The sequence below is a fragment of the Cyprinodon tularosa genome, unplaced genomic scaffold (genome assembly GCF_016077235.1).
Source record: "Cyprinodon tularosa strain WSP-4 unplaced genomic scaffold, ASM1607723v1 ctg864, whole genome shotgun sequence".
NCBI lineage: Eukaryota > Metazoa > Chordata > Actinopteri > Cyprinodontiformes > Cyprinodontidae > Cyprinodon > Cyprinodon tularosa.
Window position 1 is genome coordinate 320,417 of NW_024039634.1, and position 27,735 is coordinate 348,151.

Below are 27,735 nucleotides of genomic sequence, written 5' to 3' on the forward strand. Positions count from 1 at the left end.
ATAGGTCCACACCACACCGCATTAGTAAATTAATCAAAGTGCTTCAAAAAGTAGGAAAGGAGGGTAGAGGAAGAACAGAAATACCATGAATAAAAGCGACTCAGAGGGCGAGAGAGGACATATACAAAGGTTATAAAGATAAACAAAGAATTTCCACCATTCTGAGTAAATCAGAAGAAGCTTGTGGTTGACCCTTTTTAGATCCCATTAATCCTTTGTTAATGTAGGTTTATAAAAAGCATAATTTAAAGCCTGGAAAACATCTGAGGGGAAGAGAAAAAACAAGCTTAACAAAAACCAGATGGAGTTTTCTTCCGATCCAAACGTTTGGTTCCACCTCTCAGACAGGAGAGAGAGGAATCAGCCCACAGAGACGCTTCATATCGTTCCACCTTTAGAGGAGCGATCGGTCATCGCCCGCTCCGATGACCGACGTGGCTGAGTCAAAGGCGAGCAACGAGGGGCTTCTGAGTGGGCAGTTTTCCTCCTGTAGAAAACAAAGATAAGATTTGTTAAAGTCTTTGCAATCTGTGCAAGAAAGTTCTTGCTGAAAACTTCTTTCTCACCCAGAGTGTCTTCCAAAGAATTCACCATCACCTTGTTGACCTTTAGAGCTGCCGGCCCCCCTCTTCTGGAGCAAATAAACAATAAAGCGATTGGTTAGTGTCAATATAATCTAGAAATTAAAATTACAGACTCTTATTTTTAATTTACCGTATTTTCACGACTATAAGGCACATATAAACGTCTTTTTTTCCCTCAGAATGTGCGCCGCACCCTATAGTGCGGTGCGCCCTATGTGTGTTGTTACTGCGGACGTTTGAGACCACCATGAGAACGTTAAAGGGGGAAGTGTGGCTGAGGGAGGTGAATGTAAGGAGACCATGTAGTTTTTTCCATGCATCACCATTGCTGTTAATCTGTGACTCCATGCGTGCCCATCTCACAGCCGACGTGAAAAACATGGTGAAACAAATGAACGCTGTGCTTGCTGTTATTACGGGAGGTCTGACAAAGGAACTTCAACCGCTCGACATCGGTGTGAACCGGCCGTTCAAAGTAATGCTACGTTCATGCGTCTGCTGATTCATTTTTGCTGCTTGTACCAGTTAGTTCTGACGCGCGGCTGAAGCCGCTTTGCTGCTCTGGCTGCACATTGCAAAAGGTTGTCTGACGCGCGTTGTGCGGAGCTACTCTATCCTTTCTTTGCCTTGCAGCTATATTTGCTGTGATAAGTGGGAATAAAGTAGTTTTAATATGTTTTTAAGTGAGAAAATACACCTGAAAACTTACTCATTGCAGTCAGTTCATCCAGATTACGATCCTGCCTTCTAATATTAGTTCTCTCGGAGCCGCTCAGACCCCCACATACCGGCGGCAGCCTTTGGCCGAGTCGCCTCCTCGTGGTTCACCGCGGCAGCTGGTAGGTGTTTTTCATCTAAATAATCTAAACTGCAGCCACCAGGATAATAAAAGCCAACATATTCTGCCGGCAGATTTCTGCATTTTAAGTTAATTTATGCGTCAATAAACTGTTTGAGAGGAGTGATCACAGCTCTCTGTGTCATCAGCGATGTGTCTGTCTCACGGCCAGCTCCCAGGTTTGATTAATACTTTGTAATAAATACATGAATAAAGCACAATCATGCTCAGTTTTGCTCCCGCTCCATTTTTAAATACGCAGTAGAGGTATTTAAACGTAGTAGAGGACATGTACCTGTATATAAATCCCACGCCCTATAATCCGGTGCGCCTTATGTGTGTGTTAAATACAGTAATGGCACACATAACTGAGACTGCGCCTTTTAGTACGGTGCGCCTTATGGTCGTGAAAATACGGTAAGAGAAAAACAAACCAAATGTGTGCAAAGAAATTACATTCATAGCTGCATATAAAATCTCATATTTTCAATAGACTAAATATTAATATTCTTTCAAAGTATTTTGGAGGGAACATATGATAATCAACAAAGTGTGGCATGCATTTGTTACCAGGCTATTCACAGTAAGGACAAAGAGACAGAGGGACACATAGTTAGCTTATTGAATAATTAGGTCATTTTTCAACCAATTCTAATAGTTTAGTGCTATCAGATAAAATTGGTTTGAATACACATGCATGGCACACCTTTCAGATTACCTGTCTATAAAGTGATGTACATCAAAAGAAATTCAGCAATGAGGGAAAAAACTCATAATCATAACAGCATAACAACATAATCAACATAATCATAACAACATAATCAATCATTTCTAAATCCTAGATGTGCTTTCGGTTTTTTATTTTTGAATGAAGCAAATAATTTGCAGTTATTAAGTTTACTACTCTATCAATTCTTACCCTAATCACAACTAACAAGTAAACTTTCTAAGCAATGGGATGATTTTGGCGAATCAGGAAAAACCAGATGATTAACGTCCAACATACCCTCTGAGTTTCTGAACAGCTCCGAGTCTCAGCAAAGCAGCTAGAGCGTTCTTCTGGAGGTCCGATGATAAAACTTCTGCATATTTTAATCTCCCTAGATGACACAGACACGAAACCCCTCATATTCAATCAGAGCGCCAAATATATCTGGAATAAATTATATCAGAAAATAAAGAACAAAAACCTGTTAGAAGATGTTTGATGATGAACTTCCGAGCAGCGGGAATGAAAAGTTTGTCGGTCAGACATTCTGTAGCCTCGCAAAGAAACCTACAAACCATCTGGGAGACAGAAAAAAAAAACAAAAACAGAAACCACAACTATTAAAACCGTTTTCTCACATCAGCTCCAAATGCCACTGCATCTCCATCCAAGCATTACACAGCAGGACGCTGTCTGTGCAACAAGCACTTTAACTATTAGGAATACCCCAGAGTGGTGCATGAGCAAAGTGTGAAAAAAACGGACATGATGTGAAAAAGTTCTGGGGAGAAACGGCGGCCTTTTCTACCTCACTAACTGCTTCTCCCTTAATATCAAACTGCTTTTACTGAAAGACGTTACTTCAGTCTATGGAGGAGCGGAAAGCACCAGAGAGACTGAAAACAGAAAGGCATGTGGAGTCATGTGATAAAACCTGCAGAAATCTCTCTGTGTTGGATAATTACATCCAACATTCAGCTTTTATTTATGTCAAACGGAAAGGTGCTGTGATTTTTTTTTTTGACAAAAGACAAATGAGCTATAGGTCTATTTAAAATACAATAAAAATAAATAATTAAATAGACTGAGATTCACTACTTTATTGTCATATACACTTCAGTGCACGCAACCAGGGTCTATAACACAGACATCATGAGTTCTCAGGTGAATATATGCGCTATTATTTAACTTCACTATAACACGTAGATTTGGCCAGCTGGCATGAACTTTATGTCACACGTGACTCTATTAGCTCCAAAACCCTTTTATGCAATCCAAAGGGAAATAATTATAATAAATATACTATTTAAACGTTATTGAACATTTCTCCTATAGGGCTTGGGCGTCATGACGTAATTACTTTGTGTGGCCGCTATGGATGGGCGATATGTTATCGTGTGCAATATATCGTCAAAGAAATTCCTCATGATAACAATTTGTCATCTCGCGATAAAAACAATAAACTCCCGCCGGTGACGTATACTGTGCGTGACACACCGGCAGTCCAACTCACGTGCGAGCCATGCGCAAACAACAAGACGTGCCCCAAGACCTGGTTCCTAAAAGACGCTCCAGCTCCATTATCTGGAACTGGTTTGGATTTAAAAAGTCTGATAGGGAGCAGAAAGTCGTAATATGCAAAGTTTGCAGACAACCTGTGACGACAAAGGACAGCAACACTACCAATTTATTTCACCACCTAAAACACAAACCGGAATATGATGCTAGTCAGAAGATGCGCTGCGAGGCAGCAGAAGCCTCGACTTCGAAAACTTCTGTTAAGAAACCGACTTCCACTCAAACAAAACTTGCCGACGCGTTTGCTCATTCCACACCATATGACAGCCAAAGCAAGCCATGGAAAGAGATAAACAGAGGCCGTTTTTGCCTGGCTAAAGATATGTTTTCATTTATTTTTTTATTTTATTCATTTTCACAGATCAAAATAAAAACTCAGAATACACCAATAGAATAAAATAAAAAAATAAAAAATGTGATGGAGTGTGACAGAAACCCTTTAGGGCTTATACCAAGGCCACACCCGTAAACCAACAAAATATCAGGCAGCTCACATTATGAAAGTCCTTTCAGAGAAAACAAAATAGACATATACAGTAACATTTTAGCATTCAGATTTCAGGGGGTCAAATTTTTGTAAAATCATACATCATTGTCTTTTTTGGATAACAGTATTTTTATCAAAGACTTTCTACCATTTATTTCTGAAGATTCCAAATATTTTCCATATTCATTCCATAATTTTGCACCACGATGCCGAAAAGAAAATTGCACTTGAGTTTTAATACTTAACGGTAAATGAAAAGACAAAGCTTGTCTAGTATTATAAGAATGCACTTGGCAGTTCTTAACAAAATATTTCTTGAAAGTATCAGGAGACTGACCTTGTTTTATCATAAAAATAAAGGTACATGTTTGATAAATATTAATTTCAAAAATATTCAACAGCTGTAATTTGGAAAAAAGAGGAGCACTAGCTGCATCAACTTTAGAGAATGTTGCTAAGCGAACAAAAGCCTTTTGCAAAAGTAGTATTTTTTTAAGATAACTAGGAAATGTACTTGCCCAAACAATATTACAGTATGACAGGTATGGATAGATTAATGAATAATATAGAGTTAACATCACTTTATTGTGAACAAAATTTCTAATCCTTCTCAAAATACCTAAAGATTTAGTGACTTTTTTGCAGACTGTACCAATTTGTTCTCTCCAAAGGAGTTTGTCGTCAAGTTGGACACCCAAAAAACGAACAGTAGAAACTTTATCCATTTGTTGGTTTTGAATACAAATTCTTATATCATCAAATGTATAATTTTTGTGCCCAGCAAAAACCATGAAATTACATTTTTTCACATTCAAAGATAACTTATTGGCTTGGAACCAGGTTGAAAATTGGGCTAGATCTCTGTTCAATTTCTCTGTAATAATAGTCAAGTCTTTATGATAGATTAGAAAATTGTATCATCTGCAAACAGAATAGGTATTGTAGAACTTGTGACATTAGCAAGATCATTAATGTAAACTAAAAACAATAAAGGTCCTACTAGGATGGAACCCTGCAGTACTTCAAATTGTATTGAGTTTTGCTTTGAATCAAGACCATTCATTGATACATACTGATATCTATATGTTGTCGCTTCAATCTGTGGAGAAGGAGGGTTGCACAGAGAGGTATTTCAGTTTTTATACTCTTTTTAAATTTATTGAAATTATTTTTATTTCATTGTTTAGCATGCTGACAATCCTGCTAGTCTAATTTGGACATTCTTGCACAAAGAAGTATTTCAGGTTTTAGATGTTTGTTGGAATTTATTGAAATTATTTATTTCTATTTTAGTATTTACATTTTTCTGTTTTTTCCCCTTTATTTATCATGCCATTTTCACATTTTTGTAGCCCAACAGCAAAAAAAGTTGTTACAGGTTGATATAACATTTGAATTTTATTTTTAGTGAAGTGAGTGTAATGTATGTTAGAACTTGCACTGGTATTTATTTATCCAACATATGGCATGTTCCAGCAACTGGTAATTTACACATCTATTTATATTAAGAGGTGATTACTGATTAGTTTTAATTTTCAGTGAAATACTTTTAAGTTCTGTTTCTCAATTTATCAGGTTGTATTTACAGTTGCACTATATTGCAACTTTTATAAGCCAAGTTATATTTGCTGTGTAGCATTTAAATAAATGTGAAATTTGTTCTCATATTTCAGGCTTGTTTGATTGGTTTGATACATTAGGCTGATATTGTGTTTTTGTTTTGTTTTTTATCGTCACTTATCATTATCGTGGTAAAACCTAGAAATTATCGTGAGTTTTAGTCCATATCGCCCATCCCTAGTGGCCGCCATGTTGATGGCCTCCTTTACCGCTGCTCAGACTACTGCCTATTACTACCGCGTACTGTTCTCCCTCTCAGCCGTGTTTTAATTTGATTAATTTCACCTTAACTTGATTTCAACCATGGTAAACCGTTGCTGTATTGTGGGCTGTAACAGCGCAACACATGATCGCCATGGGAAGAACAGAGAAAACGGGTTAACTTTCCACCACTTTCCTGCCTGGAGGCGCAACCACGATGACCAAGTGTCAGAGATAAATAGTCGTTGGCTAGCTTGGATAGCGGCTGTAAGACGGCCGAACATAATTTTCCACAGTATCCCGATGTCAATGAGAGTGTGTTCCCTGCATTTTAATTCTGGTAAGTTAAAGATGCACGGTTTTATTTTATAGCCTACATTGTTTTTTTCCTTCAAGGTTGGGATCTTTTACGGGAAAATAATAAAAACGGCAGCGGGAAAAGGCTCAAATACGTGAGAAACCCGGAGGGTTGGCAGTAAACGTTACTAACTACACCTTTGAAACACATAGCAGCTAGTTAAAAGTACATTACATGCGTGAGTGGTTGTTAGCACTAGCGGTTAGCAGTTACTAAACTAGCAGGTTCCAGAGCCCGTCTGAGCACAGCTTACCTTCGTACGGATTACTGTGTTCCCACTGTTTGCTGGCTTTATGATCTGCAGCTCCTGAACCCATCCATTCATGAACTGCATATGACTCCAAGGACTTGTAGCTTCGGAACTGTTTTGAAGTATAGGCGCTCACTCATCGGTGCTCCACTCATTGTTTGGAACTTCATATGGATCCAAATTATTAATAATGTTGATTTTGTCAACATACCGGTCCCTGGCTTCTCTATTTAATGTTTCCCGGTAAATTCCAGATCCTTTTCGGGATTTTAACATATTTTTTCTCTCTACTTCTACGTCTCTTCGTTCAACAACAACGTTGTATCAGAGCTATGTTTACGTTAGCGTAGCCATCAATATGGCCGCCACGTCCCACAATGCAACACGGATCCCAAGCCCTATTCCATTACACAAAGACCACAAGATCAAAATAACACTCTTAAAATACTATGGATACATTAAACTGCACAGGGGCACCATGCTCTTACTTAGAGCATCAGGCAGGGTGCCCTGCCTGGTTACAGGTGTCCAAATGTTGAGGTACAATCTGTGGTCGTGGAGATAAAGTCTCTCATGAGCGGAAGGATCCAAAATGTGTTTCTTTGCCATATTTCCTCCTTGTTTCTGTCATTAGACTATGTAAATGTACTAGTCTGCTGCTGTGAACAGAATAGCTCTTTATTTGGTGACCACTAGCTTGCTTGACGTTGCCATGACAATGAGTTTCTGGGAACTTGTCTTGATTAGGCCTCAAAATAATGAAAATAAAATCCAAATACATCCAATAGTAAAATAAGAAAAGCCAAAATCATCTCCAAAAATATTCATAAGAAATGTATAAATTGTGCAAAGTATTTTTTTAAACAATTACATTAAATCTCCCTCTCGCCACTAGGAGGTGCTGCAGCACCCTCACTTCCCACAGCCATGGTGCAAGACATTAATTTCAACAGAAAAGTGTATTCAAGCCAAATCTGCATGCATCAGTCACCTGATATCCTTGCACAAAAGGATCCAGAATACTTGTGAGAAAGGCGAGTGTCCTTTGACCTCTGTCTGTGACCAAAATCGTCTGCTGGTGGATCTGCAGGGCTCCACATTTCACCAGAAGGTAACAAGCCTCTTCAAAGTCCTGAGAAGCATCAACCATGATAAAAAATATTATATATATAATAAAATAATGAAAAGCAAATTCTAGATGATTAAAAATGTCTTAAGAGTTTTTTTTTTCTTTCCTCACCTGTACTTCAGCTCCAGGACAAAGGATGAACTCATCAGAAAACATGTTCCTTAAGAAGCTGAAGGTGTTGAAGATCTCCTCTGGAAAAAAAATAAAAACAGAAAAGGCTTTAAAATGATTTGTTAATAGAGCACAAACCTCAAAAATTTAAATTTTTTAAATTTAAGTCCTAAAACATTTTTGTTTCTAAATTGGTACTAAAAACATATTTAAATGTTGCATAATGCTGAATGAGATCATACTTTCTGCAGAGTTGTACATTTTTGTTTTACTAAAATCACTTCACTTTACAGGCTCTCCGGTTTTTAAGTTATTTATCATGAGTTCAAATAGACTGTCATCCATGCATTTTGCTCTTAGTTTTAAACAAGTCACCATGAGGCCGTGGCATGATAGAGAGATGTCCTCCATCACGCTCTGTGTGAATTTGGGGTTAAAGTTTTAAAAATTCTAAAGTTTAGATTAAACTATTAGTCAAGCTGCTACGATGAGCAGAATTAAAGTAACAATCAGAAAAAACAAAGAAAGAAGAGGAGGACATTCTGGAAATGCCAAATGTTTCACCATATTCCAGTTAGCTTTCATTTCAGTTTATTTATATAGCAACAATTCACAACACATGTCATCTCAAGGTACTTTAGAGAGACAGCTCAACTAGATAATACAGTCAAATTGGTTAACGACACATAAAATAAAACTCCGTATGCTGCCATACTTTTCTATACCATGTAGGAACCCTGGTTCTATGAAGGCAGGTTTAAAACTATTATCTCAGAGACCTCGAAAGATGACCTTACACGCTAAGAGCACGTTTCTTACGTTTCTCGTTGACAGAAGCAGAGTGGATAGCGGAGGCCAGCAGAGCAGGTCGGATAAAGACGTGGAGCGCCTGGTTCCTGTAGGAGGCGCAGGAGAGGATGACAACTGCTTGATTCAAAAGCGCGTCCTCTGGCGTAATGGCCGGCTGAGGCAACCCTGGTTCAACCCGACCTCCTGCTATCAGAAAAACAAAAAAGTTCTGCATCATAATTTTTTAATCACGTTCATATCTGGGGATTGCCTAGATGGAGCTATTAAACATTAGAAAGCCTGCTGCTATAAATAAAGTTGGTTTGTTAAAAAAAAAAAAGTCAAACCTTGATCTAAAGCTAGTTGTACTCTTCCTTCAGAGATCCTCACAAGGCCTTGATGGAGGGAAAGGCTGGAGGAGACGACTTTGGAGGGAGGAATGTGGTCTGAAGGAGAGGAAAGGTGAGGATGAAGAGAAGAATGAGGCTTTAACAACAGAAGAAAAAGAACTGCATCAACTTAATGACAATAAATCAATAAAACACAGCAGCTGCAGCTTAAAGTACAAACTGCTGCTCAAAACATAAAAAGAGAGTGGGTCTACTAGAATGTAAATAAAATAAGAGATTAATATGAAAAATATTGGAAAGAGCCGCGATGTCAGAGGTGGGTTTGGCTCACTGCCCAGGGCAGCATAAACTTTGGGATGGCATCAGCGCCCGATTAAAAAAAAGGAAACAAAAAACTGATACTTATTTACACGCTGGAGTCAGACACCACACAGTGTGAGCAATCTAGAAGAATACAACAAACCACAAGATGGTAATTACATCTAATTTAGTGTATAATGCATAGCCTGTGGTTCAGAGAGAAATTAAACTTATTTCTCTGTTTGAACTAAATACATCCTTCTGATCACAGGTTTGTAAAGACTTGATGGTTAAAATAATAAAAGTGATCGAAAAAGAACTGTTCACATTTCAAAATGGTAAAAAGTGATTTCATGCCTCCTGAAACATTGAACTGACACCTTTCATATAGAATCAAGTAAAATATAAAAAGTGATATTTTATTTTTCTAATCCATTCCCATTTATGAATTTTTTTCTATATATTTGTAACCTGAGTGCTTGCTACCCAGGTGAGGCTTCGCTAAGCTTTATTTCAACGCCTCTCCTATGATGAATAAGGGCAATTCTAAACAACTGGACAGGTCATAAAGCTGGATAACTTTTTTTTTTTTTTGCTCTTTTTACCAAGCCTCTCTTTATTTGCTTTATTCCCTAAAACAAGAGGGGAGATTCAGAATCAGAATAATTTAATAATCCCAGAGGGAAAAGCACTTAGAGAAACCAAAATATAAGTAATCATTTTCAATCAAGTTTTCATAAATTTCCAGAGATCCATTTACTTTGCAAGCAGGATGAAGTGTCACGAGATTTGCTAATTCATAAAGTCCTGAAAACAAATCCTGCCTGGAGCCAGCAGATGCATTAGACTCGATATAGAAAAGTTCAGGATGAGAAGATGTTTGCAGGTTGCCCCGAATGGATTTGTTAAGAGTTTGATTTATCAGTCAACTCCTCTAGTTGTGAAACAAATCAAACTGTTACTGCTGCTGTGATTGGCTAGAAACTCAACATGGGAGGCAGGTAACCAATCAGCTCAAAGAATTGTACTTAACGTCCCTCCATTTTGTGAACACTTTTTATGAGGCTTTCCAGATCGATACATGTAGTTGGATTTTAATATAGTCTGGCTTCTGCCAGGTTAGAGATCGATTAGTTCCCTGATCCACAGTGGGGGTTTTGAAGAAATCTTTGGAAACTGCTGCTTTAGATTTACAACATTATTTTCCTTAAACAGCCTCACTTTTAAAAAAACCCATCCTTGCAGTGAACACAGCTTTGAATATGTCTGCCTCAGGGAGACTGACAGTACCGTACCAGGCCAGTGAAGAAAGGCTCCAAACTGCCGGGAGAGGTCCCTGAGCCACACAGCTTGTTCAGTCAGCTCTCGCAATGACATTCCCTGTTTGTTCCCAGCAGCCTGGTTCTGGAGCAGCAGGGAAGCCAGAAGGACCCAGGGCTTTAGCACCATGCTCTCCTCCTGGGCTCGGACCAGCCTGTAGGCCGAGTCGTTGACAAAGTCTTGGATTTCCTCTGTGGGCTTCCTGGGGATGTGCCTGTAATAAAAAGCCAAATGTCAGGGATTTTTGCGGGGACATTTTAAGCCGCTTTCACATTGAAAACCCGGATTTTTAAAAACCAGGTTAACCCACTAACAATTGGCTTTTGGCTCTTTTCTCATTTGACCGAAAAGCCGAGTCTGGCCCCTGCTGGCAAGCTGCGTGGCCACTGTCTCCGACCACTGGGTGTCTGATGATGGCATCACACTGGGTGAGCCTTGATGATGTCACCAGTGCGAAGGAAGTCAGGGAAGTAAATAATGGAGAGCAACATGGATGGTAGACGGTATTCTTTATTTCATGCTTTCATCTGTCTGAATCCCTCTCACCAGCGCTGCCCCATGTAGAACAAATATAAACAGAGAGGTTTCAGCTTCTTAGAAACTTGTTGACGTCCGCATGTTGCGTTCAATGTTGTCATGTAATTTAGCGCATCAGCCCAGGTCTGGTCTTCCCGCAGCATGCCTATCAGAGCCAAGGCGATTTTAAAGCCGAGTCGTTTGACGCACATCGGGGAGTTTTTCCCACTTCCACTAAAAGCCCATTGTTACCGGGTTGAAACAGGTTTTCCGGCCAGTGGGAAAGGGGTAATAGATATTTACTGATAGACACCAACATGTCTATCAGTAAATAGAGTAAATATAGTAAATATATATTTATATACCAGTAAATATAGTTGCATGGATTTACCTGGGTATTAGGTTAAACTGAGAGCGTTTAACTTTGCCTTCTGCCAAACTTCTGGCAGAAACAGGCTGACCAAAATACACATGGATGCTGCCATAGTCCTCACTCAGGATCTTCCTGGCTTTAAACAGACCCTGCAAGAAACAGAAAATAAAATCACGTTGTGTTGGGTTTTTTTTTTTGGCTTAACATGCCTCCATCTCCTGAAAAGGTTTGAACATAAAAGTAACTGAAACTTCTTTTGATAATCAGGTTTTTTTAAGTTCTGATTTAAATCTGTTCACAGTAAAGGGCTGGTTATACTCCCGCAGCAGTGTGTTGCAGTGAGCTTGTTGCAGGTATGATGCAGTCATTTTTGATTTATGCTCAATATTGAAGCGTGGTCTGCGCTATGTTTATTTCACGCCACAACGCAAAAGGGGAAAATCACGAACTAGCTGTGGGTCTAGATACGGCAGAGGGGGTGAGGAAATCGGGCCAAGTCTGTCCGACAACGGAGGGACATGAGGTGTCCGCGGCACTGTCTACGGTCACCTTCAATTTGGGAGAGGGGCAGCAGAGTGTCTGCGGAAGGGGGCGGGGACGTCTCTGCGTTCACAACGACACCTACGCAGACGACCTAGTTTCGAAGTATAAATCAGCCTTAAGATGAAGAGATTGGATGCTGCAATCAACTCACTGAGGTTGACTCTTTGGGCTTCGGGACACCCAGCAGTTCTCTTGCATAGAGCGCCTCCTCCAGGATCCTCTCGTAGCTGATGCTAACCGGGACCAGACTGACATCGAACACTTCTCCTTTAAGGAAAGGATCCATCACAATGTTCAGCAGGCCTGGAAAAGAACGCTACAGGTTGGCACAAAGTAGAACTTATTTACTTGTTTTTCTGCTAGGTGATGAACCTTCCCCTGAGTATCAAGTTATTCCCACGGACAAGTTTTCTTACAGGATTTGTGTAATTATCTGCAAACATCAACTGTAACTTACTTCACCCTCCCGGCTGAAAGCATCCCTACTGCATGATGATGATGATGATGATATCACCACCTTTTAATGTTGGGAACTATGTTGTTTAAGGTGACGTCTCGGGCTTTTACATACTATATAATTTAACAGTATCTAAATTATATGCAGGTGGACTTTATTTTCTAGTATGATTAGCACTAAAGGCAATGTGTTGAATGCATTTTAATTAATCCCAGAGCTGAACACAATTGCACTTTTACTTTGCGGTTATTTTGATTACTTGAAAACCGTGTAAAAAAAAAAAAAATGTCCACGTTTGGGACATACGTGTTTGTATAAACTGTGTTTGTGTATCACATAAAATACATTAAAGATGTTGATTTAAATAGGAAAAAATATGAAAAGAATTTGACTTTACAGCCACATCTTAAAGGGGTCTTAATCAGTAATTGTGGATTTTGTCTTTAAAAGTAACAGGAATATTGCTGATTTATTTTCTTACATTTTTAGTCCAGAAACAATATATATATATATATATATATATATATATATATATATATATATATATATATATATATATATATATATATATTTTTTTTTTTTTTTATATTCATCAAAAACATTAACAAGTCAACACAAAAATTCTATGGATAAAGAATTAATTGCATTTGCAATAAAAAAAAAAAATGCAATTTCACAATCAAAGAAACAAAACCTTTTAGTATTGTTACATGTAATGAGGTAAACACTAACTTTTCAGCCCTTTAGGTGGCAGCAATACACTTAAAGTACCACAAAGAAGGGAGGATGGTTGCAGTTATAAGTAAACCCTTTCCCTGCAACAGTGAAGTACAGCGACAATGCAGTCTGAATGATAGAGCATTTATGCAATTGTTGAACCCATGGAGGCCAAATAGGGATATGCTTGTGCTTAGAGCAGAGGAAGGGTCAAACATCACAGCTAAAGACAACTTTAAAGATTATAAAACAGGAAGGGGAGCTCATCAGTCCGCTGTGACATTATTTACCAAACTTTGGAGTCAGGGATTTGGCTGTTCGGCTCCTCGTGCCCTCGAGAAAAAACTCAACCGGTGCAAACCCATTCTAAAATAAACAGTTGTAAAGAAAAAAGGTTTAAAATAACGTGCAAAATGAGAGGCAAAGATTTCCACAGACTGTGTTCACAGCTCCTTCACCTTCAGCATGATCTTGACGTATTCTGAGAAAACAGCCCAGTAGAGTTTGTCTCCACCAAACGATCTGCGAATAAAGAAAGCCCCCGACATTCGCAGCATCTCCCCGATGATCTTCATCCCCATGAAGTCTGCAAAGAAACCCTCTTAGAAGTTAGTCTCTATAATGCAGTGATGGATGCATTTATCAAAGGAGCAGCTGTAGGACGGATGACTTACCCATGCCGGCAGCGATGACTGGTAGAGCTAAATCATAGGTGTACAGGATGTATGACATGAGAAGAAAATCCATGTAGCTCCGGTGACTTGGCAGAAGAACCACTGGGTGCTCCTGGATGGCCTGTTGAAGCTAAAAAGAAAAAGGTTATCTATGACCAAATTTCTATGAGCCCCCCCGCTGGGTCCACTTACTCTCTGGATGCCCTCCTCGTTGACGCAGATGCTCCTGAACAGAGTTTTAAAGATTTTACAGAGAGTGAAAGCAAAGAAGCGGATCGTGCTGAGCTGCAAGCGGTGAGCCATCTCCTCCAAGATGGCCGCCGCCTCCGCCTGGATCTCATCTGTTGGCGTGCCCGTTTCTTTGGAGACCTAAAACCAAAAAAAGCATCTTATTAAAAGGCATTATTCAGTTAACAAAAGTCCACAGAATGATTTAAAGGGATGTAAGCAGAACAAGTGGAAAGTATGGAAAAGAAGATAAATAAGTTAAATTACAGCAAGCCGATGAAAAATAAAGGCGTGGACATGAACTCCATCCTTTTAAATCCTGTAGCCTGTCAAAGGTTGGAATTCTGTCTAACCCTCTGTCTTCAGTTAAAATATTTGTGTGAATTAGTGGCCTTTAAACTGTTCTAATGCTCCACTAATTTGAAACAAACTCCCAGAACAAGGAAATAGGGCTGAAAACCTCAGTCAAGATTTGAAACCTATTTGTTTAGAGCAGCCTTTGACTTAGCTGTTTAACATTATTATTTTAAGTTTGTAGTCTAACATTTTTTCATTTTTACAAATCATTCTAATTATTCACTTTTATTCTCTTAAACTAGTCATGTCCATTAATGATCTAACCCTCTCCAGGCAGATGTTGCAGATTTGCAACAGCTAAATGCCACATAGCTAATTACTCCCATCCATATTTTAAGAGCTTTTGTTACTCAGAAGTACAACAGAAGGACTTAGTTGTGCATTTGCAACAAACAGTTTCTCTCCAGCTCACCAGATAGCACTGCTGACTCACTTAACATGGCTGAGTCCTTGGTGTCACTGAAAGCACCAATTTCATATCACTACCAATTTCCATTATTTTGAAATCAATACTACATAAGATAAATCATGAACGTGTATAGATATGACACATGCCAATTAGTAGATTTTATCTCCTCTGGGTTTTTCACCAGAGGCATCTCGATTTCAATGTTGTGGATTCGCAACGTGTGCCCAAACAGGTACCAATGGATACTACATGCTTTATCTACTAGTTTGCCTACATTATATTTTGAGCAACAGTTAAACAGAAACGGTCAAAAGAGGTTTTGAGATGTCGGTGAAGAAAAAGTTGTCTCTAATTTCGTGGAAGAATTTATTTTTTTCGTATTTTGTTTTATTTTTTTTGTTTGTGACATTCAAATAAAGTTAACATTCATATGAGATTCAGTCTTTAGTGTTAATTTACCACTCCAGGCCACTGTTGCAAATCTGCAACATCCCAGAATTCATTGCATGTGAAGGTCTCTCTCTTAAAAAAAAGAGTCTGAATTGTATATTACTACCCCATATGATCATTTTCTCCAAATATCAGATTTTTCCTGCAACTACAACTTAATTTGAGCCTGAGAGGGTTAATGACCTTTATGCTGCTGCAAAGTCCTGTCTCCTTTTGTTTTCCTAATTTTTTTTTCATGTCTGCTTTCTCACTAAGGCTAAGACAGTAGAGCACATCAGCCCAGTTCTGAAGTCCTTCCACTGGCTTCCCATATCACAGAGAAAGTTAGTCTATCACTGAATGGCTTAGCTCCAGAATACATTACAGACTTGCTGTCAGAAGATTAGCTGCCTAGACCTCTCAGGTCTTCTGGGTCAAATCTACTCTGCATACCATGAACCAAGCCTGACAATGCAACTTTTAGTTCTTATTTTCCACTAATATGGAAGAAATGCAAAAAAAAAAATAAAAAATCTGTAAAGGCGTCAAAAACCTCAGTTGCTTTAACTCCATGTTTGTTTAAAGCACCCTTTGACTGTGGTACCTAAATATTACTAGTTAAGCTTTCATTCCAATTCCCCCTTTGATTTTCTTATGAAACATTTAATTACCATTATGCCATTGCAATTTAATTTCATTCTTTGTTGGTGTTGAGCACTTTGAGGTAAAATATGCTACATAAATTTGACTTAAACAATGAAAGTTATGTTATTGTGCAATAAATCAGGAGGGAAAGGAAATTGTGCCCCATGTGTCACAGTGATTCAGCATAAAAACAGAGGATCTTTTCAAGGCCGAGGCAAGAAAAGAACCATTGAGAATGAATGGGCAACGCAGCGACCCTCCATCTCAATAATAAAAGGACAGCCACATTTGTAAAGATAGGGCACTTTATATAAGCTGAATAATTTCAGGAGAGCTTAAAGAAATAGCCTTGATAATAAAGCTTGGTGTGTCCCAATGATCTCTGGGAATGGAACTAAAAATATAGTAATACCCATGCTGTACCAGGAGGTGGCGATGATGGCAACCCCAGTAAAAATCCCAGAGAACAGAAATCAAAGCTTTGCCATATCCTCTATATTACCAAAAGTACTGGATGACACCACCAAATGAATGATTTCAGATGCTCCATTCATTTCCATGGCTGCGGTTGTGTGAAGAAACCTGATTGGCTGGAAGTCAAACATAAAGAACACCCATGGAATGAAGGCTTTAATCCTAGTTATTAGTTCTGACGGGGAACACAACCCTAAACCTTAACAAAAATGTTTACAGAATAGTTATAGCTTTATTTACAGAGTTTCATCAACAAAATAGACCCTTGAGATTAAAAATAGAGCATTACCAACATCTGTAATGCACATGTACAAGTATAAAAATACTTTTGTAATATAGTGCATGTTTTACCAAATACTTTTAAACATAACTTTTGTTTTCAGGACTTTTGTTTCAGGAGAAAACATTTACTATTCACCTGATTGATGACATAATGCAGCTGATCAGACTGCAGCACCATGTTTTTGAGTTCGCTGGCTTTGCATGGAGTCAGTCCTTTGTAGAGGGCAGGAGTGTAACACCTGAGCGCATATCTTAGATCACTGCCCGTTCTCCTTTCCTCCAACATGTCCTCAAAGTCATCTCTCTTCTTCAGCATTGGGTCTCTATGCTAATGAAATAAAAAAGGAAGCAATTGCCAACAAGAGCAAAAAAATTACTTAGTTTGTTTTATGCATTTTCATCCTTTGAGTAAACTAAATCAGGCTGGATTATTCTGAAGGTGAGAAGGAGCACCTACATGTGAATATCTATCCTAACCAGTGAAAAAGGGTTAACCTTGAAAGATCCTCTAGTAGAAACGTATACCTATTGACAACAAAGAAACTGTTCTTCTTTAATGCCCTGTTCTCCTTCAAACTCCCTGATGAAAAAGGAGACATGGGTAAATAAGTGCCTCATCTCATTAATAATCTGGCCCCAGGATAATGAGCACTATAGAGATGGTTTTTTTTCACATGCTCAGACAGTTCAGGACTCCATGACATGCAATGTGCAATGCATGGTGTTCTTAATAGGACCCAGGAGACATTGCATTGTCAGATTTTTTGAATTGCAGTTAGTTTCTTAATATAGCAGGAACAACTGATCATGTTCACATGTCGATATGCCAACATCCAAAATCATATAACAGTGAAGCATAACTCTAGATACAATTTCTGCTTTGGGTTAAAGATTTTCACTCTGTAAATCAAAATCATCAAATAATCCCCTTTTTCAAAATGCCATAAATGTAGTCAATGCTAACACTAAATATATATCATTGGTAAAATATATAAATATTCAACTGCTAATGAAACCCTTTATTCTAAACATGAAGCTTCTTGAATAATTCTTTGCATAGTCCTGATTATGTAAAAAAGTGACAGAGCAAGAAAAGAGAAAATTACTTAACAGGTTTCAAAAACATTACTCAGGTTAAAGCTATACTTTACTTTTTAAATTGAAAATGCTACAGTTAGTTAAATATAAATAGAAAAGTAAGAAAGAATCCATTATGACTATTTCCACACGGGTTCCTAAAAATGGAAACTAAATGACTTCTAGGGAGGTAGGTCTGACATGTGGTCAGACACATACACACACGTGTATATATATATATATATATATATATATATATATATATATATATATATATACATCTTTACACATACATACATCCATATACGTATATTATATATAAAATAACATCAGAAAATTGTATAAATCTCAATCCTTTCCTTCCAGGACCTTTCAAAACTTTGCAGTTTAAATAAACTTGCAGAGCAAATCAAACTCTAATTCGGCTCCGAGTTATCTGAGCGAACCCAACAAAGTAGCATTGCGTTAAGAGGTTAAGCGACACTTGATGTTGAGCAACAGGGACCCCAGCTAGCCCAGCCAGCTAATAAACACAGCAATAAACACATTCTACACACCGAATAAACCACCTTGGACGCCATTCTTTGTCCCAAAACACCGCCTTCATCCGATAAAGATGAGTGAAAATGAATATAGTGTTGTCCCGTTTACTTTTAGATACCAACAGCAGCTGCAGAGCTCCGTATGGGCGTGAGAGCTGACACCTTTTTCACTTCCTTCACCTACGGTGGCTGGTAAGGACCACTCCGGTAGCGTGTTGCGCGCTGTGCGTTTTCACGTGTGTTGTCATTCATACAAACAAGTTCGCAAAGACATATTTTTGTCTGTTTGATTTACCATAATTTTATTTAGCCGATGGTCTTATAATAATTTTGGAGATGAAAGAGGGAAAAGACGAGGACAGTTTGTTTCTGGAGCAGGTTCTGGATTCTCTTTATGACTTTGGTAAGCCTTAGGAGCTAATGCTAGCTCTGTTAGCCGATTTAAACTCTGCTCTTTATGTTATTTTTTTTTTATGTACATAACTAAACTATGACATAAAAGGTAAGCATTTTGTGTTTTCATTGTTTTTATTTCAGCTTCTTATGTCAAACAAGTAAAAAAAAACGGAGCTTCAACATGTTTAACGTAGGCTACGTTTACCTATTCTAAAGGAATATTTGTATTGACTAAAAAGCAAAAGTTTTTGTTGAGTTACAAAAAAAAATTATTCACATATTTAGTTTAATAAAAATGCATTTATTACCTAAAATCCACACTCTTAAAAGCTAGAACAATCATAACATTGTGCCTATGATCATCATAAAGGGTACATTTTTTTAAACCTACCTCTCAAACCACAAAGTCTTCTTTAACATCTAGTATATGTATAAATATAAATATCAAAATATTTGCATGTACATATTGGGCCCATAACATATATATATATATATATATACAATCTGCATCACGTGGATAATCTGGCCTTCCTGTTTACATCATGTCTGAAAATATTCCTTTTCTAATTCATTCCCTGGTGCTTCAGGATGCAACTTTGGTCAATCTACTTTATAAGAAGACACACAACATGCATCATATGATTAAAGATGATGAAACTCACTGGAGTGTATAATAAATGGTTAATATGCACTATAGATATCCATACATGTTTCTTTATCTGTTTACTGTCTTTTATAACCACAGTTAAAGCAGCATGATTTGTTCATCTTGTTGATGGAAAATTACAGTGATCGCTGTTTTTTTATTAATTTTTCCTCATCATGTGAGCTTATTTTTAAAGGACATCTTTATTGGTTCATGACATAAAAGTAGTGCATCACTAATCACACATTAATCTGTATGAAGGCAGTGCTGGGGTTTAGGGAACACGGAGGTTCAATTTGAAGTAGTCCTTTTATTTTGAAGTTTAAATGTTTAGAGTTGGGTAAGAAATAATCAGGATTTTCACGAAAAATGACCATCTTAGATGTTATTGATTGACAAATTGTCAAAAAGAGAAGAAGAAAGTGCCAAAGGGAGAAAAAGGTGCATGGGCTATATACAGTATATACAGTGCGTCCACATATGACAGGTTTTTTTTTTTTATAGCAGGATCATTATACAGGGTTATTGCAAAGTGTATTTACATGGGTATTTATATAGATGGATATTTATATATATATAGTTATTGTACTGGGTGTCAAATATAAAGAAACAGGTTATTGCACAGGGTATTAAATAGAGGTTTTGTTGGCTCTACTTCATGTTTATGGTTTCAATTTTCTGTTGCAGGTTCAGAATCAAAGAAGACGCTTAAAGCCCCAAAAAAGAAAAAACGAAAAAGATGTGAAGAGCAGGAGGAAGAAGAGGGACTTGATCCAGCGAAGGAAGGTTGCAGCGACAATGAAGACAGCAGAGATTCTGAGGATCACCGCGGAGCAGAGCAGCCAAACACCGAAGGGTTTAAACGCTTGAAAGGTGGATTATCACAACTCGTTATAAATGCAAAGCATACATAAGTTTAAAAAAAAAAGAGTCTTAGATTTTTATTTTTTTTATGTATTGAGTTTTATTTTCCTGACTGAGCTTTTACTCGGTCTTAAATTTGAATGTTTTTGTTTTATCAAAGTATTGTTTTTTTTCTGTTTTTTTTTTTTTTGCATTTTTTCACAAAACTCTGTAAACATTTACCTATTATATGTGTTAAAGTTTTTTAAAGGAATTCGGACATTATTTTACTTGAATTACAAAGCCAGTAGTGTTAAGTAGAAAACATTCCTGTTTGAAGGAATATAAAGTCTGCAATCAAGCCTTTCCCACAAGTTCCTCGAATTTCTTCTTGTTTTAATTTCTTTGGAGAATTAAGCTCAAAATACTTGTGTTGGTTATTCACTAATGTGAAAAATGTGAAAATTTACCAAGATTTTACAGTATTTTTAGTAGTTGGCTAAAACCTAAAATAGAGTCGTCTGTCAAAGCTGAACATTTTTCACCAAAATGAATAAAGTTTTCTCAGATTGTCTTTAGTTTTTGAGCAAGTTAAAAAGTAAGGCAGGCAGTTAACTATCTTATTTATATAGCACCTGTTACAGACAAGGGAGGGTTACAAACTGCTTAACAAAAACCTACAAAACTCATAATAAGAATACAATCCCTATCTCAATAACATCTATTTTAGTCATTGTAATGCTAACATGATTAGCCTTCATTTTCTACTCACCCCCATGCTGAACAACACTCTGGAGTACTTTTTTGATATCTCAAATGCATCTGGAGATCTGGGAGGCTTCTGGCTGTCTGCTGACATTCAAATAATGGAGGTCTATGGCGCCCGAGACAGAAAGGTCCATAAAAGTCCACATTAACGTGTCAATATTCCTCCATACTGCTCGTCCAATGTATTCCAATTGTCCTGAGTGGGTAGCATCCAGAATTTACTCGAAACAAAGTTATTTAGAATGTTTTTAGAGCATAAACAGTAGTGTATAGGATTTCCTGAAAGCGCGCACATGCGCGCTCACAACGCTACGGAAGCCGGCAGACCAAACCAGATGAAAGTGCGCATTCAGCGTCTGCTCTGCCAATAATGCAAGCGTAGAAGAAGAAATGTGCTGTTTACCTGTGCAAAGAAAGAAACAACGAAAGAAAAATGTCTGAGGACTTCAGTGTTGAGGAAGAGCATGAGTTCTTTGCCGAGCTGAATGCGCTGGTTTGGTCTGCCGGCTTCCGTAGGCTCGTGAACGCGCTTTCAGGAAATCCTATACACTACTGTTTATGCTCTAAAAACATTCTAAATAACTTCCTTTCGAGTAAATTCTGAATGCTACCCACTCAGGACACTTGGAATACATTGGACGAGCAGTATGGAGGAATATTGACACGTTTTTTGTGGACTTTTATGGACCTTTCTGTCTCGGGCGCCATAGACCTCCATTATTTGAATGTCAGCAGACAGCAAGAAGCCTCCCAGATCTCCAGATGCATTTGAGATATCAAAAAAGTACTCCAGAGTGTTGTTCAGCATGGGGGTGAGTAGAAAATGAAGGCTAATCAAGTTTTGGGTGTACTATTCCTTTAATAATAGATATGATGTGGACCAACGCAAATCCTAAATCTACACTATAGCATTCTTTAAAAGAGTTAAAAACTATTCTTAAATGTATCTAAAATTTGTAGAACCCTGTAAATATTTGAACATGACAGTAATAATAATCTGCAGACTCTTCCCTCTGATAATCTCTCACATCCAGGCATCCAGCCAGTGAACAAGGTGGAGGTGGTGACGTTTCAGGACCCAAGAAAGAAAACTAAAACCAAACAGGTTCCGGTTTCCACCAAGATTCCAGTTAAAGCTCCACAGGTTTGCGTCTCCTACTTTAATTTATAGAAATCTCTTCTAAAGCTAGATAACCTCTGAAGATTAAAGTCCATTTGTTTAAACTGTAACCATTATTAAACTTTTTTTTTTTAGAAAAAAATCTTTCTTTTGAACGCTGTCATTTATTCAACATTGCAAAACAGAGAGAATATATACAGCTTTTAAAAATAAAGATTAGAGGTTTAGTAACCTTTTTACCAGCTGACCAAACAATTTAAAACTAAATAAAATGTTAACTTAATATTAGGAGATAATAAAATGTAGGCCAGAACTTATTTCAACCAGTCAGATTAATTTAATTATGAGAATAAATCCTCTAAATGCCACAAACGTCCCATTTTAAATTAATTCAAAACTTTGTGAAATGTTAAATCCAGTACCATGAACTTCATTTAACCTGTTTTTTTATCCTCTGTTACTCTTGTCGCCTTTTATTTCCATCACTTTCCTCCTACTCTGGCCCTTATCCCCTTCGGGTGTCGTGCACGTCACATCCAGGAGTCTCAGACAGCAGAGCAGAGGCGAATCAGCCAGCAAGAACGGCTCAGTTTGGAAAAGGTGAAAATATTTTTAATTCGATTTTACTGGAGTTTAGCTGCTTTCAATTTATCTTATTAAGATTTGTTGATTATTGCATTTAACCCCTGCGGTATATGTTCCCTATGTTTTGGAACCTGACATGTTTGTGACAGGCTCGTCTGGAAGTCCATCGGTTTGGAATCACCGGCTACAAGAAGGAGCAGCAGCGAGTGTTTGAGCAGGACAGGGCGATAATGCTGGGAGCCAGAGTAAGACTTAGCATCTGCACTGCAGTAAAACATTGTTTGCCCCTTACAGATTTCTGTAATCACACTCATATGTTTTAATATAGTCCAAAAATCTTTGAAAAACAAACTCAACATGAAGAAAAACAAACAGCAGTTTTAAAAGATTATATCCTTTACTAAAGGAAATAAGCTATTTCATCCGTCCTGTCCTAAAAAATCGGAACTTCTGACATTTTGTTAGATGATTTCGTTAACTAATCAGGAACTGTGATGTTAGTTTAAGAAGCACACTTAGAAAAAGTAATTTCAGTCAATAACTCACCAGAACCAGTTTCTTTGTTCCCTGCAGCAGCAGAGCAGCTCCTGATACTGGGTGCTGGTTGTTGATGTCGTTGTCTTTCCATACCATATGCACACAAATGCTGACTTGCTCTCAGCATGGGCGAGTCGAACATGCAAAAGGAACCGGTGTTGCACCTGATTCTGTGCCCTGTCACATATTTTCACAATGGGGAATAGAATATTTGATGACGCGATACGTGAGTGCAGTTCAACAACAACAATAAAAGCCAAGCAAAACAGAAACTTTCTCCCCTTCAGTGTGAATGTACCTGTTCGCCAGGCTCTTACTGAATACAGTCTGGCTGCGGTGCGATCGCCGTTAGTAACCCAAATCAACAGCCACCATGCTGTGTGGTTGTGCTTATCGAGGTGGTGCAGCTCAGCAGAATGATTCCACCAGAAGGAAGTTTGGTGCCCATGCCACGCTCATCATTTTTAAAAGCCAAACAGGGAAAGAGTGACGCCAGACAAAAACGAATCCTGGTCATTTCCAACAAAAAAATGACACTACATTGACTTGTGAAAACAAAACGGAAAAACAGAAACATGAGAAAATAGACTGGTGGGTTGAAAAGCAATAATTGGGCAGAGATAACGAATTTTGTGCTAGAACTTCAGGAAATAATCTGAACCCATGCAAACTTTATTCCTTGCAAGCACCTTTTCTACAACCAGAGCATCAATGAGCCAGTCTGGTTCCAGCCTTTGGTGACTTTTTGCAGCACATTGAACCGCAGTCAGTGTGAACCCAATCTGAGGCTTTTATGCTAAAGTGAACCAGAATCAGAACCACTGTTCTTACTGAAAAAAAAAATAAAATCTTTAATCTACCCAGGAGTGGCCAGCCTACCAAAATTACTCCATCAACAGCTCATCCAGAAGGCCACAAAAAAAAAAGAATAAGAACCTCACAAACCGCTAACAGTGTTGGGCTAGCTACTTGTCCATTGTAGTGAGCTAAGCTATCAGTTACTCAACAATAAATTTAGCTTCACTACACCAAAGCTACCACCTAAAGAATTATAGCAAGCTAAGTTACACTAATGTGTTAAAGTAGCTTAACTACATCAGAGGCTACTTAACGTTGTACTAAGCTAATGTCAATTCAAAATGAGTCTGATACACTGGTTAAAACATTTATTAAAGATCAGCCAATGACATAACACAGTGTAAACATTGCTTTATGATCAGCATAATAAAAAAAAAACTAAAGTTATCACTAGTAGACAAAAAAATAAACAATCTGCTGTTTTTAGAACCAAATGAAAGGTACTGTGTAGTGTTCTACACATCGAGACATGGATATGAGTTTGCATTCAATGGACATCTCTAGGGAAAACAAAACCCTACAAAAGGCATCTTATTTCTTTAGGGTCTCCCTTAGAGAAAACGTCTTCAGACCTCAATTAAACAGTCGATTCAAGTAACAAATGAAACTGTTTACAAAAGAAGGTGAAAAAATAAAGAAGCTAATTAAGAGATATATATACACATTAATGTCTCACTGTATAATTTAATTTCTACCTACATATTTATTCATTGTATTTTGGGGGGTAATTAATTGAATGTTTATTTATTTATTGAGCATTTATTTATTTATTTATGTATTTATTTTTATACATGGGAGAGCTGTTCCTCCATACCTAAAAAATCTTATCTGTGCAAATAAGCCTTAAAGGAATAGTACACCCAAAACATGATTAGCCTTCATTTTCTACTCACACCCATGCTGAACAACACTCTGGAGTACTTTTTTGATATCTCAAATGCATCTGGAGATCTGGGAGGCTTCTTGCTGTCTGCTGACATTCAAATAATGGAGGTCTATGGTGCCCGAGTCAGAAAGGTCCATAAAAGTCCACAAAAAACGTGTCAATATTCCTCCATACTGCTCGTCCAATGTATTCCAAGTGTCCTGAGTGGGTAGCATCCAGAATTTACTCGAAACGAAGTCATTTAGAATGTTTTTAGAGCATAAACAGTAGTGTATAGGATTTCCTAAAAGCGCGCGCCGGCGCGTTCATGACGCTACGGAAGCCGGCAGACCAAACCAGATGAAAGTGCGCATTCAGCGTCTGCTCTGCCGATAATGCAAGAGTAGAAGAAGAAATGTGCTGTTTACCTGTGCAAAGAAAGAAACAACGAAAGAAAAATGTCTGAAGACTTCAGTGTTGAGGAAGAGCATGAGTTCTTTGCCGAGCTGAATGCGCACTTTCATCTGGTTTGGTCTGCCGGTTTCCGTAGCGTCGTGAACGCGCCGGCGCACGCTTTCAGGAAATCCTATACACTACTGTTTATGCTCTAAAAACATTCTAAATGAGTTCGTTTCGAGTAAATTATGGATGCTACCCACTCAGGACACTTGGAATACATTGGACGAGCAGTATGGAGGAATATTGAATACATTGGACGAGCAATGTATTCAATATTCCTCCATACATATACATGCAGTATGGAGGAATATTGAAACGTTTTTTGTGAACTTTTATGGACCTTTCTGCCTCGGGCGCTGGGCACCTCCATTATTTGAATGTCAGCAGACAGCAAGAAGCCTCCCAGATCTCCAGATGCATTTGAGATATCAAAAAAGTACTCCAGAGTGTTGTTCAGCATGGGGGTGAGTAGAAAACGAAGGCTAATCATGTTTTGGGTGTACTATTCCTTTAAAACATCTGAACACGTACTTTTTATCAGAGGATTCAACAAGTTTCAAAATCTCTGAAGATAAGGCGCTCTGCTCCTGTCTCCTCCTCCATCCTGTGCGTTTGTGTCTGTGTGTGTCGTTCTTTGATTTCCACTACAGTGCGCATGCGCATGTTTCGTAGACACAGACAGGAGAGGCAGAATAGAGGCTCATGCATGAATGTCCAATGAATAACTCTGTTGTTTCAAAAATAGAAAACCTGCTTTCATTAATTAGTTATGCCCTGGATTTTGTAGCGTTTGTGGACGCTACGTCGCTACTTGATAAAAACAATAACGTCACTACAGGAAAGTTACTTGATAAATAAAGCAGCGACGCTACGGTCAAGCTACTGGAAAATGTAGTTAAACTAATAGCTTCGCTACATGTAGCGGCGCTACTGCCCATCACTGACCGCTAACGATCACAGCTAACTCAGTTCAAGTCAGTTTTCATGATCAGACAATAGGAAATGGAATAGGCAAAAATAATAGAAGAGGAAAAAAAATCTTTGAATCTGTAAGGGGAATATATATTTTTACAGTCCTATATAGTTGTTGCAATGACATGTTTGTCTAGTCAACAGGTTTTATTCATTGCATTAATTGCTTTTTAATGATGTTATTGAAGCCTCCAAAGAAGGAGTACGTGAACTACAAGGTGCTGCAGGAGCAAATCAAAGAGAAGAAGCAGAAAGAAAAGGAGGCTCATTCAGTAAGACCTGCTTATTCCATCATTACTATTCTGTTATGTTATTTCACAAAAATATATTTTAACACTTCTACTTTGCAGGACAAGAAGAAAAAGAAAAAGAGTAATCAAAGGTGAGACTCTCACAGCCACTTTAACTGTAGAGGGAAAGCCTCAGGCTTTGTTTTCATTGGAAGGATGCAGCCTGTGTTGTTGAACCTCAGTCAAAATTTTGTATGCCTTCTGCGTTTTCCTCAGGGACAAGAAGAAACCATCATCCTCTGGTTCTGCCGCAACGCCCTCCGGTCAGGTGGGTCGGTTCAAGAACGGCATGCTGATCCTCAGCTCAAAGGAGATCCAGAAAATCAAAGGCAAAAAAGTGAAGCATTGAGGTACGGGGATGTTTGAGGAGGTTTTGCATTTCATGACATATTCTGTGTTCGGGTGTCGATCTTCAGTCAAAGAGGAGTATTTCAGCAGAACCTAATTGGACTTCTATTGTTTTCATTAATAATCCTTCCTAACTAAATTAACTTAAACCTAAATTTTGTGAAGAGTAAAGCAATGCTAAGCACTTGGATATTGACTTTTATACGTATATTTGGATTTAGAATAAGGGCTTCTAATGTTCTGTGTCAACAGGTGACAGATTAAATCAGAGATGCAAGATGGAAAATGGCAGCAGGATGCAGGAGACCGTGCAGCGACTCTGTGTGCTGCAGGGAATGATAGTGATATCCAGACAAGAAAGTGTCAAGAATCTGACACCTTGATCACCAAAATGGACCATGAATCTGTGGCAGGACAGGAACAAACACACAGTGGTCGTGTGAAGATCACTTTAGTTTATTTCCTTTGTTATAAAGTATCCAAAAAAGTAGACACTGTAATTTCTTGTATTTTCCATACATTTTTTTTTTTTTTTAGAACTGATTCTGTGTTTTCATCATTTACAAACATTGTAGTCGTACAAAACATTTAAATTGGCAGCAGGGGACAACTCGAGGACAAAACTGAGGTAATAGAAAAGAACTTCACACATTTCTTTTATGGATAAATATATATACAACATGAGACAGCAGAAGCCAATG

The 27,735-nt window shown here is 38.0% G+C and overlaps 2 protein-coding genes across 3 annotated transcripts; one reads left to right on the forward strand and one right to left on the reverse strand.

Moving 5' to 3' along the window:
- Nucleotides 1-412: 412 nt before the first annotated feature.
- Nucleotides 413-18,541, reverse strand: gnpat (glyceronephosphate O-acyltransferase). 2 transcript variants are annotated; one of them, XM_038273237.1, is made up of 17 exons: nt 18,363-18,541; nt 16,865-17,056; nt 14,097-14,273; nt 13,905-14,034; nt 13,689-13,816; nt 13,521-13,596; nt 12,208-12,359; nt 11,532-11,662; nt 10,600-10,838; nt 9,002-9,100; nt 8,685-8,858; nt 7,866-7,945; nt 7,617-7,757; nt 2,613-2,709; nt 2,429-2,522; nt 567-628; nt 413-487 (listed from the first exon to the last, which is right to left on the reverse strand). In XM_038273237.1, the coding sequence occupies exons 1-17, from the start codon at nt 18,384-18,386 to the stop codon at nt 444-446; spliced, it is 2,040 nt and encodes a 679-aa protein (XP_038129165.1). In that variant the 5' UTR covers nt 18,387-18,541; the 3' UTR covers nt 413-443. The 2 variants fall into 2 exon arrangements, with proteins under 2 accessions (XP_038129165.1, XP_038129164.1); XM_038273236.1 differs by having other exon boundaries at nt 567-631; nt 8,685-8,861.
- Nucleotides 18,537-27,346, forward strand: cunh1orf131 (chromosome unknown C1orf131 homolog). Its single transcript, XM_038273238.1, has 9 exons — nt 18,537-18,750; nt 20,077-20,262; nt 22,035-22,144; nt 22,661-22,720; nt 22,855-22,950; nt 26,585-26,668; nt 26,747-26,778; nt 26,903-27,036; nt 27,287-27,346. The coding sequence occupies exons 1-8, from the start codon at nt 18,684-18,686 to the stop codon at nt 27,033-27,035; spliced, it is 768 nt and encodes a 255-aa protein (XP_038129166.1). The 5' UTR covers nt 18,537-18,683; the 3' UTR covers nt 27,036; nt 27,287-27,346.
- The last annotated feature ends 389 nt before the right edge of the window (nt 27,347-27,735 follow it).

Coding starts and splice junctions, on each gene's coding strand:
- cunh1orf131 (XM_038273238.1), top strand. CDS start 18,684: ATGAAAGAGGGAAAAGACGAGGACAGTTTGTTTCTGGAGCAGGTTCTG. Junction 18,751..20,076: donor GGATTCTCTTTATGACTTTG/GTAAGCCTTAGG, acceptor TTTCTGTTGCAG/GTTCAGAATCAAAGAAGACG. Junction 22,145..22,660: donor TTCCAGTTAAAGCTCCACAG/GTTTGCGTCTCC, acceptor CGTCACATCCAG/GAGTCTCAGACAGCAGAGCA.
- gnpat (XM_038273236.1), bottom strand. CDS start 18,386: ATGGCGTCCAAGGTGGTTTATTCG. Junction 9,101..10,599: donor AGCCTTTCTTCACTGGCCTG/GTACGGTACTGT, acceptor CCTCTCCTTCAG/ACCACATTCCTCCCTCCAAA. Junction 7,758..7,865: donor GTCCTGGAGCTGAAGTACAG/GTGAGGAAAGAA, acceptor GATGCTTCTCAG/GACTTTGAAGAGGCTTGTTA.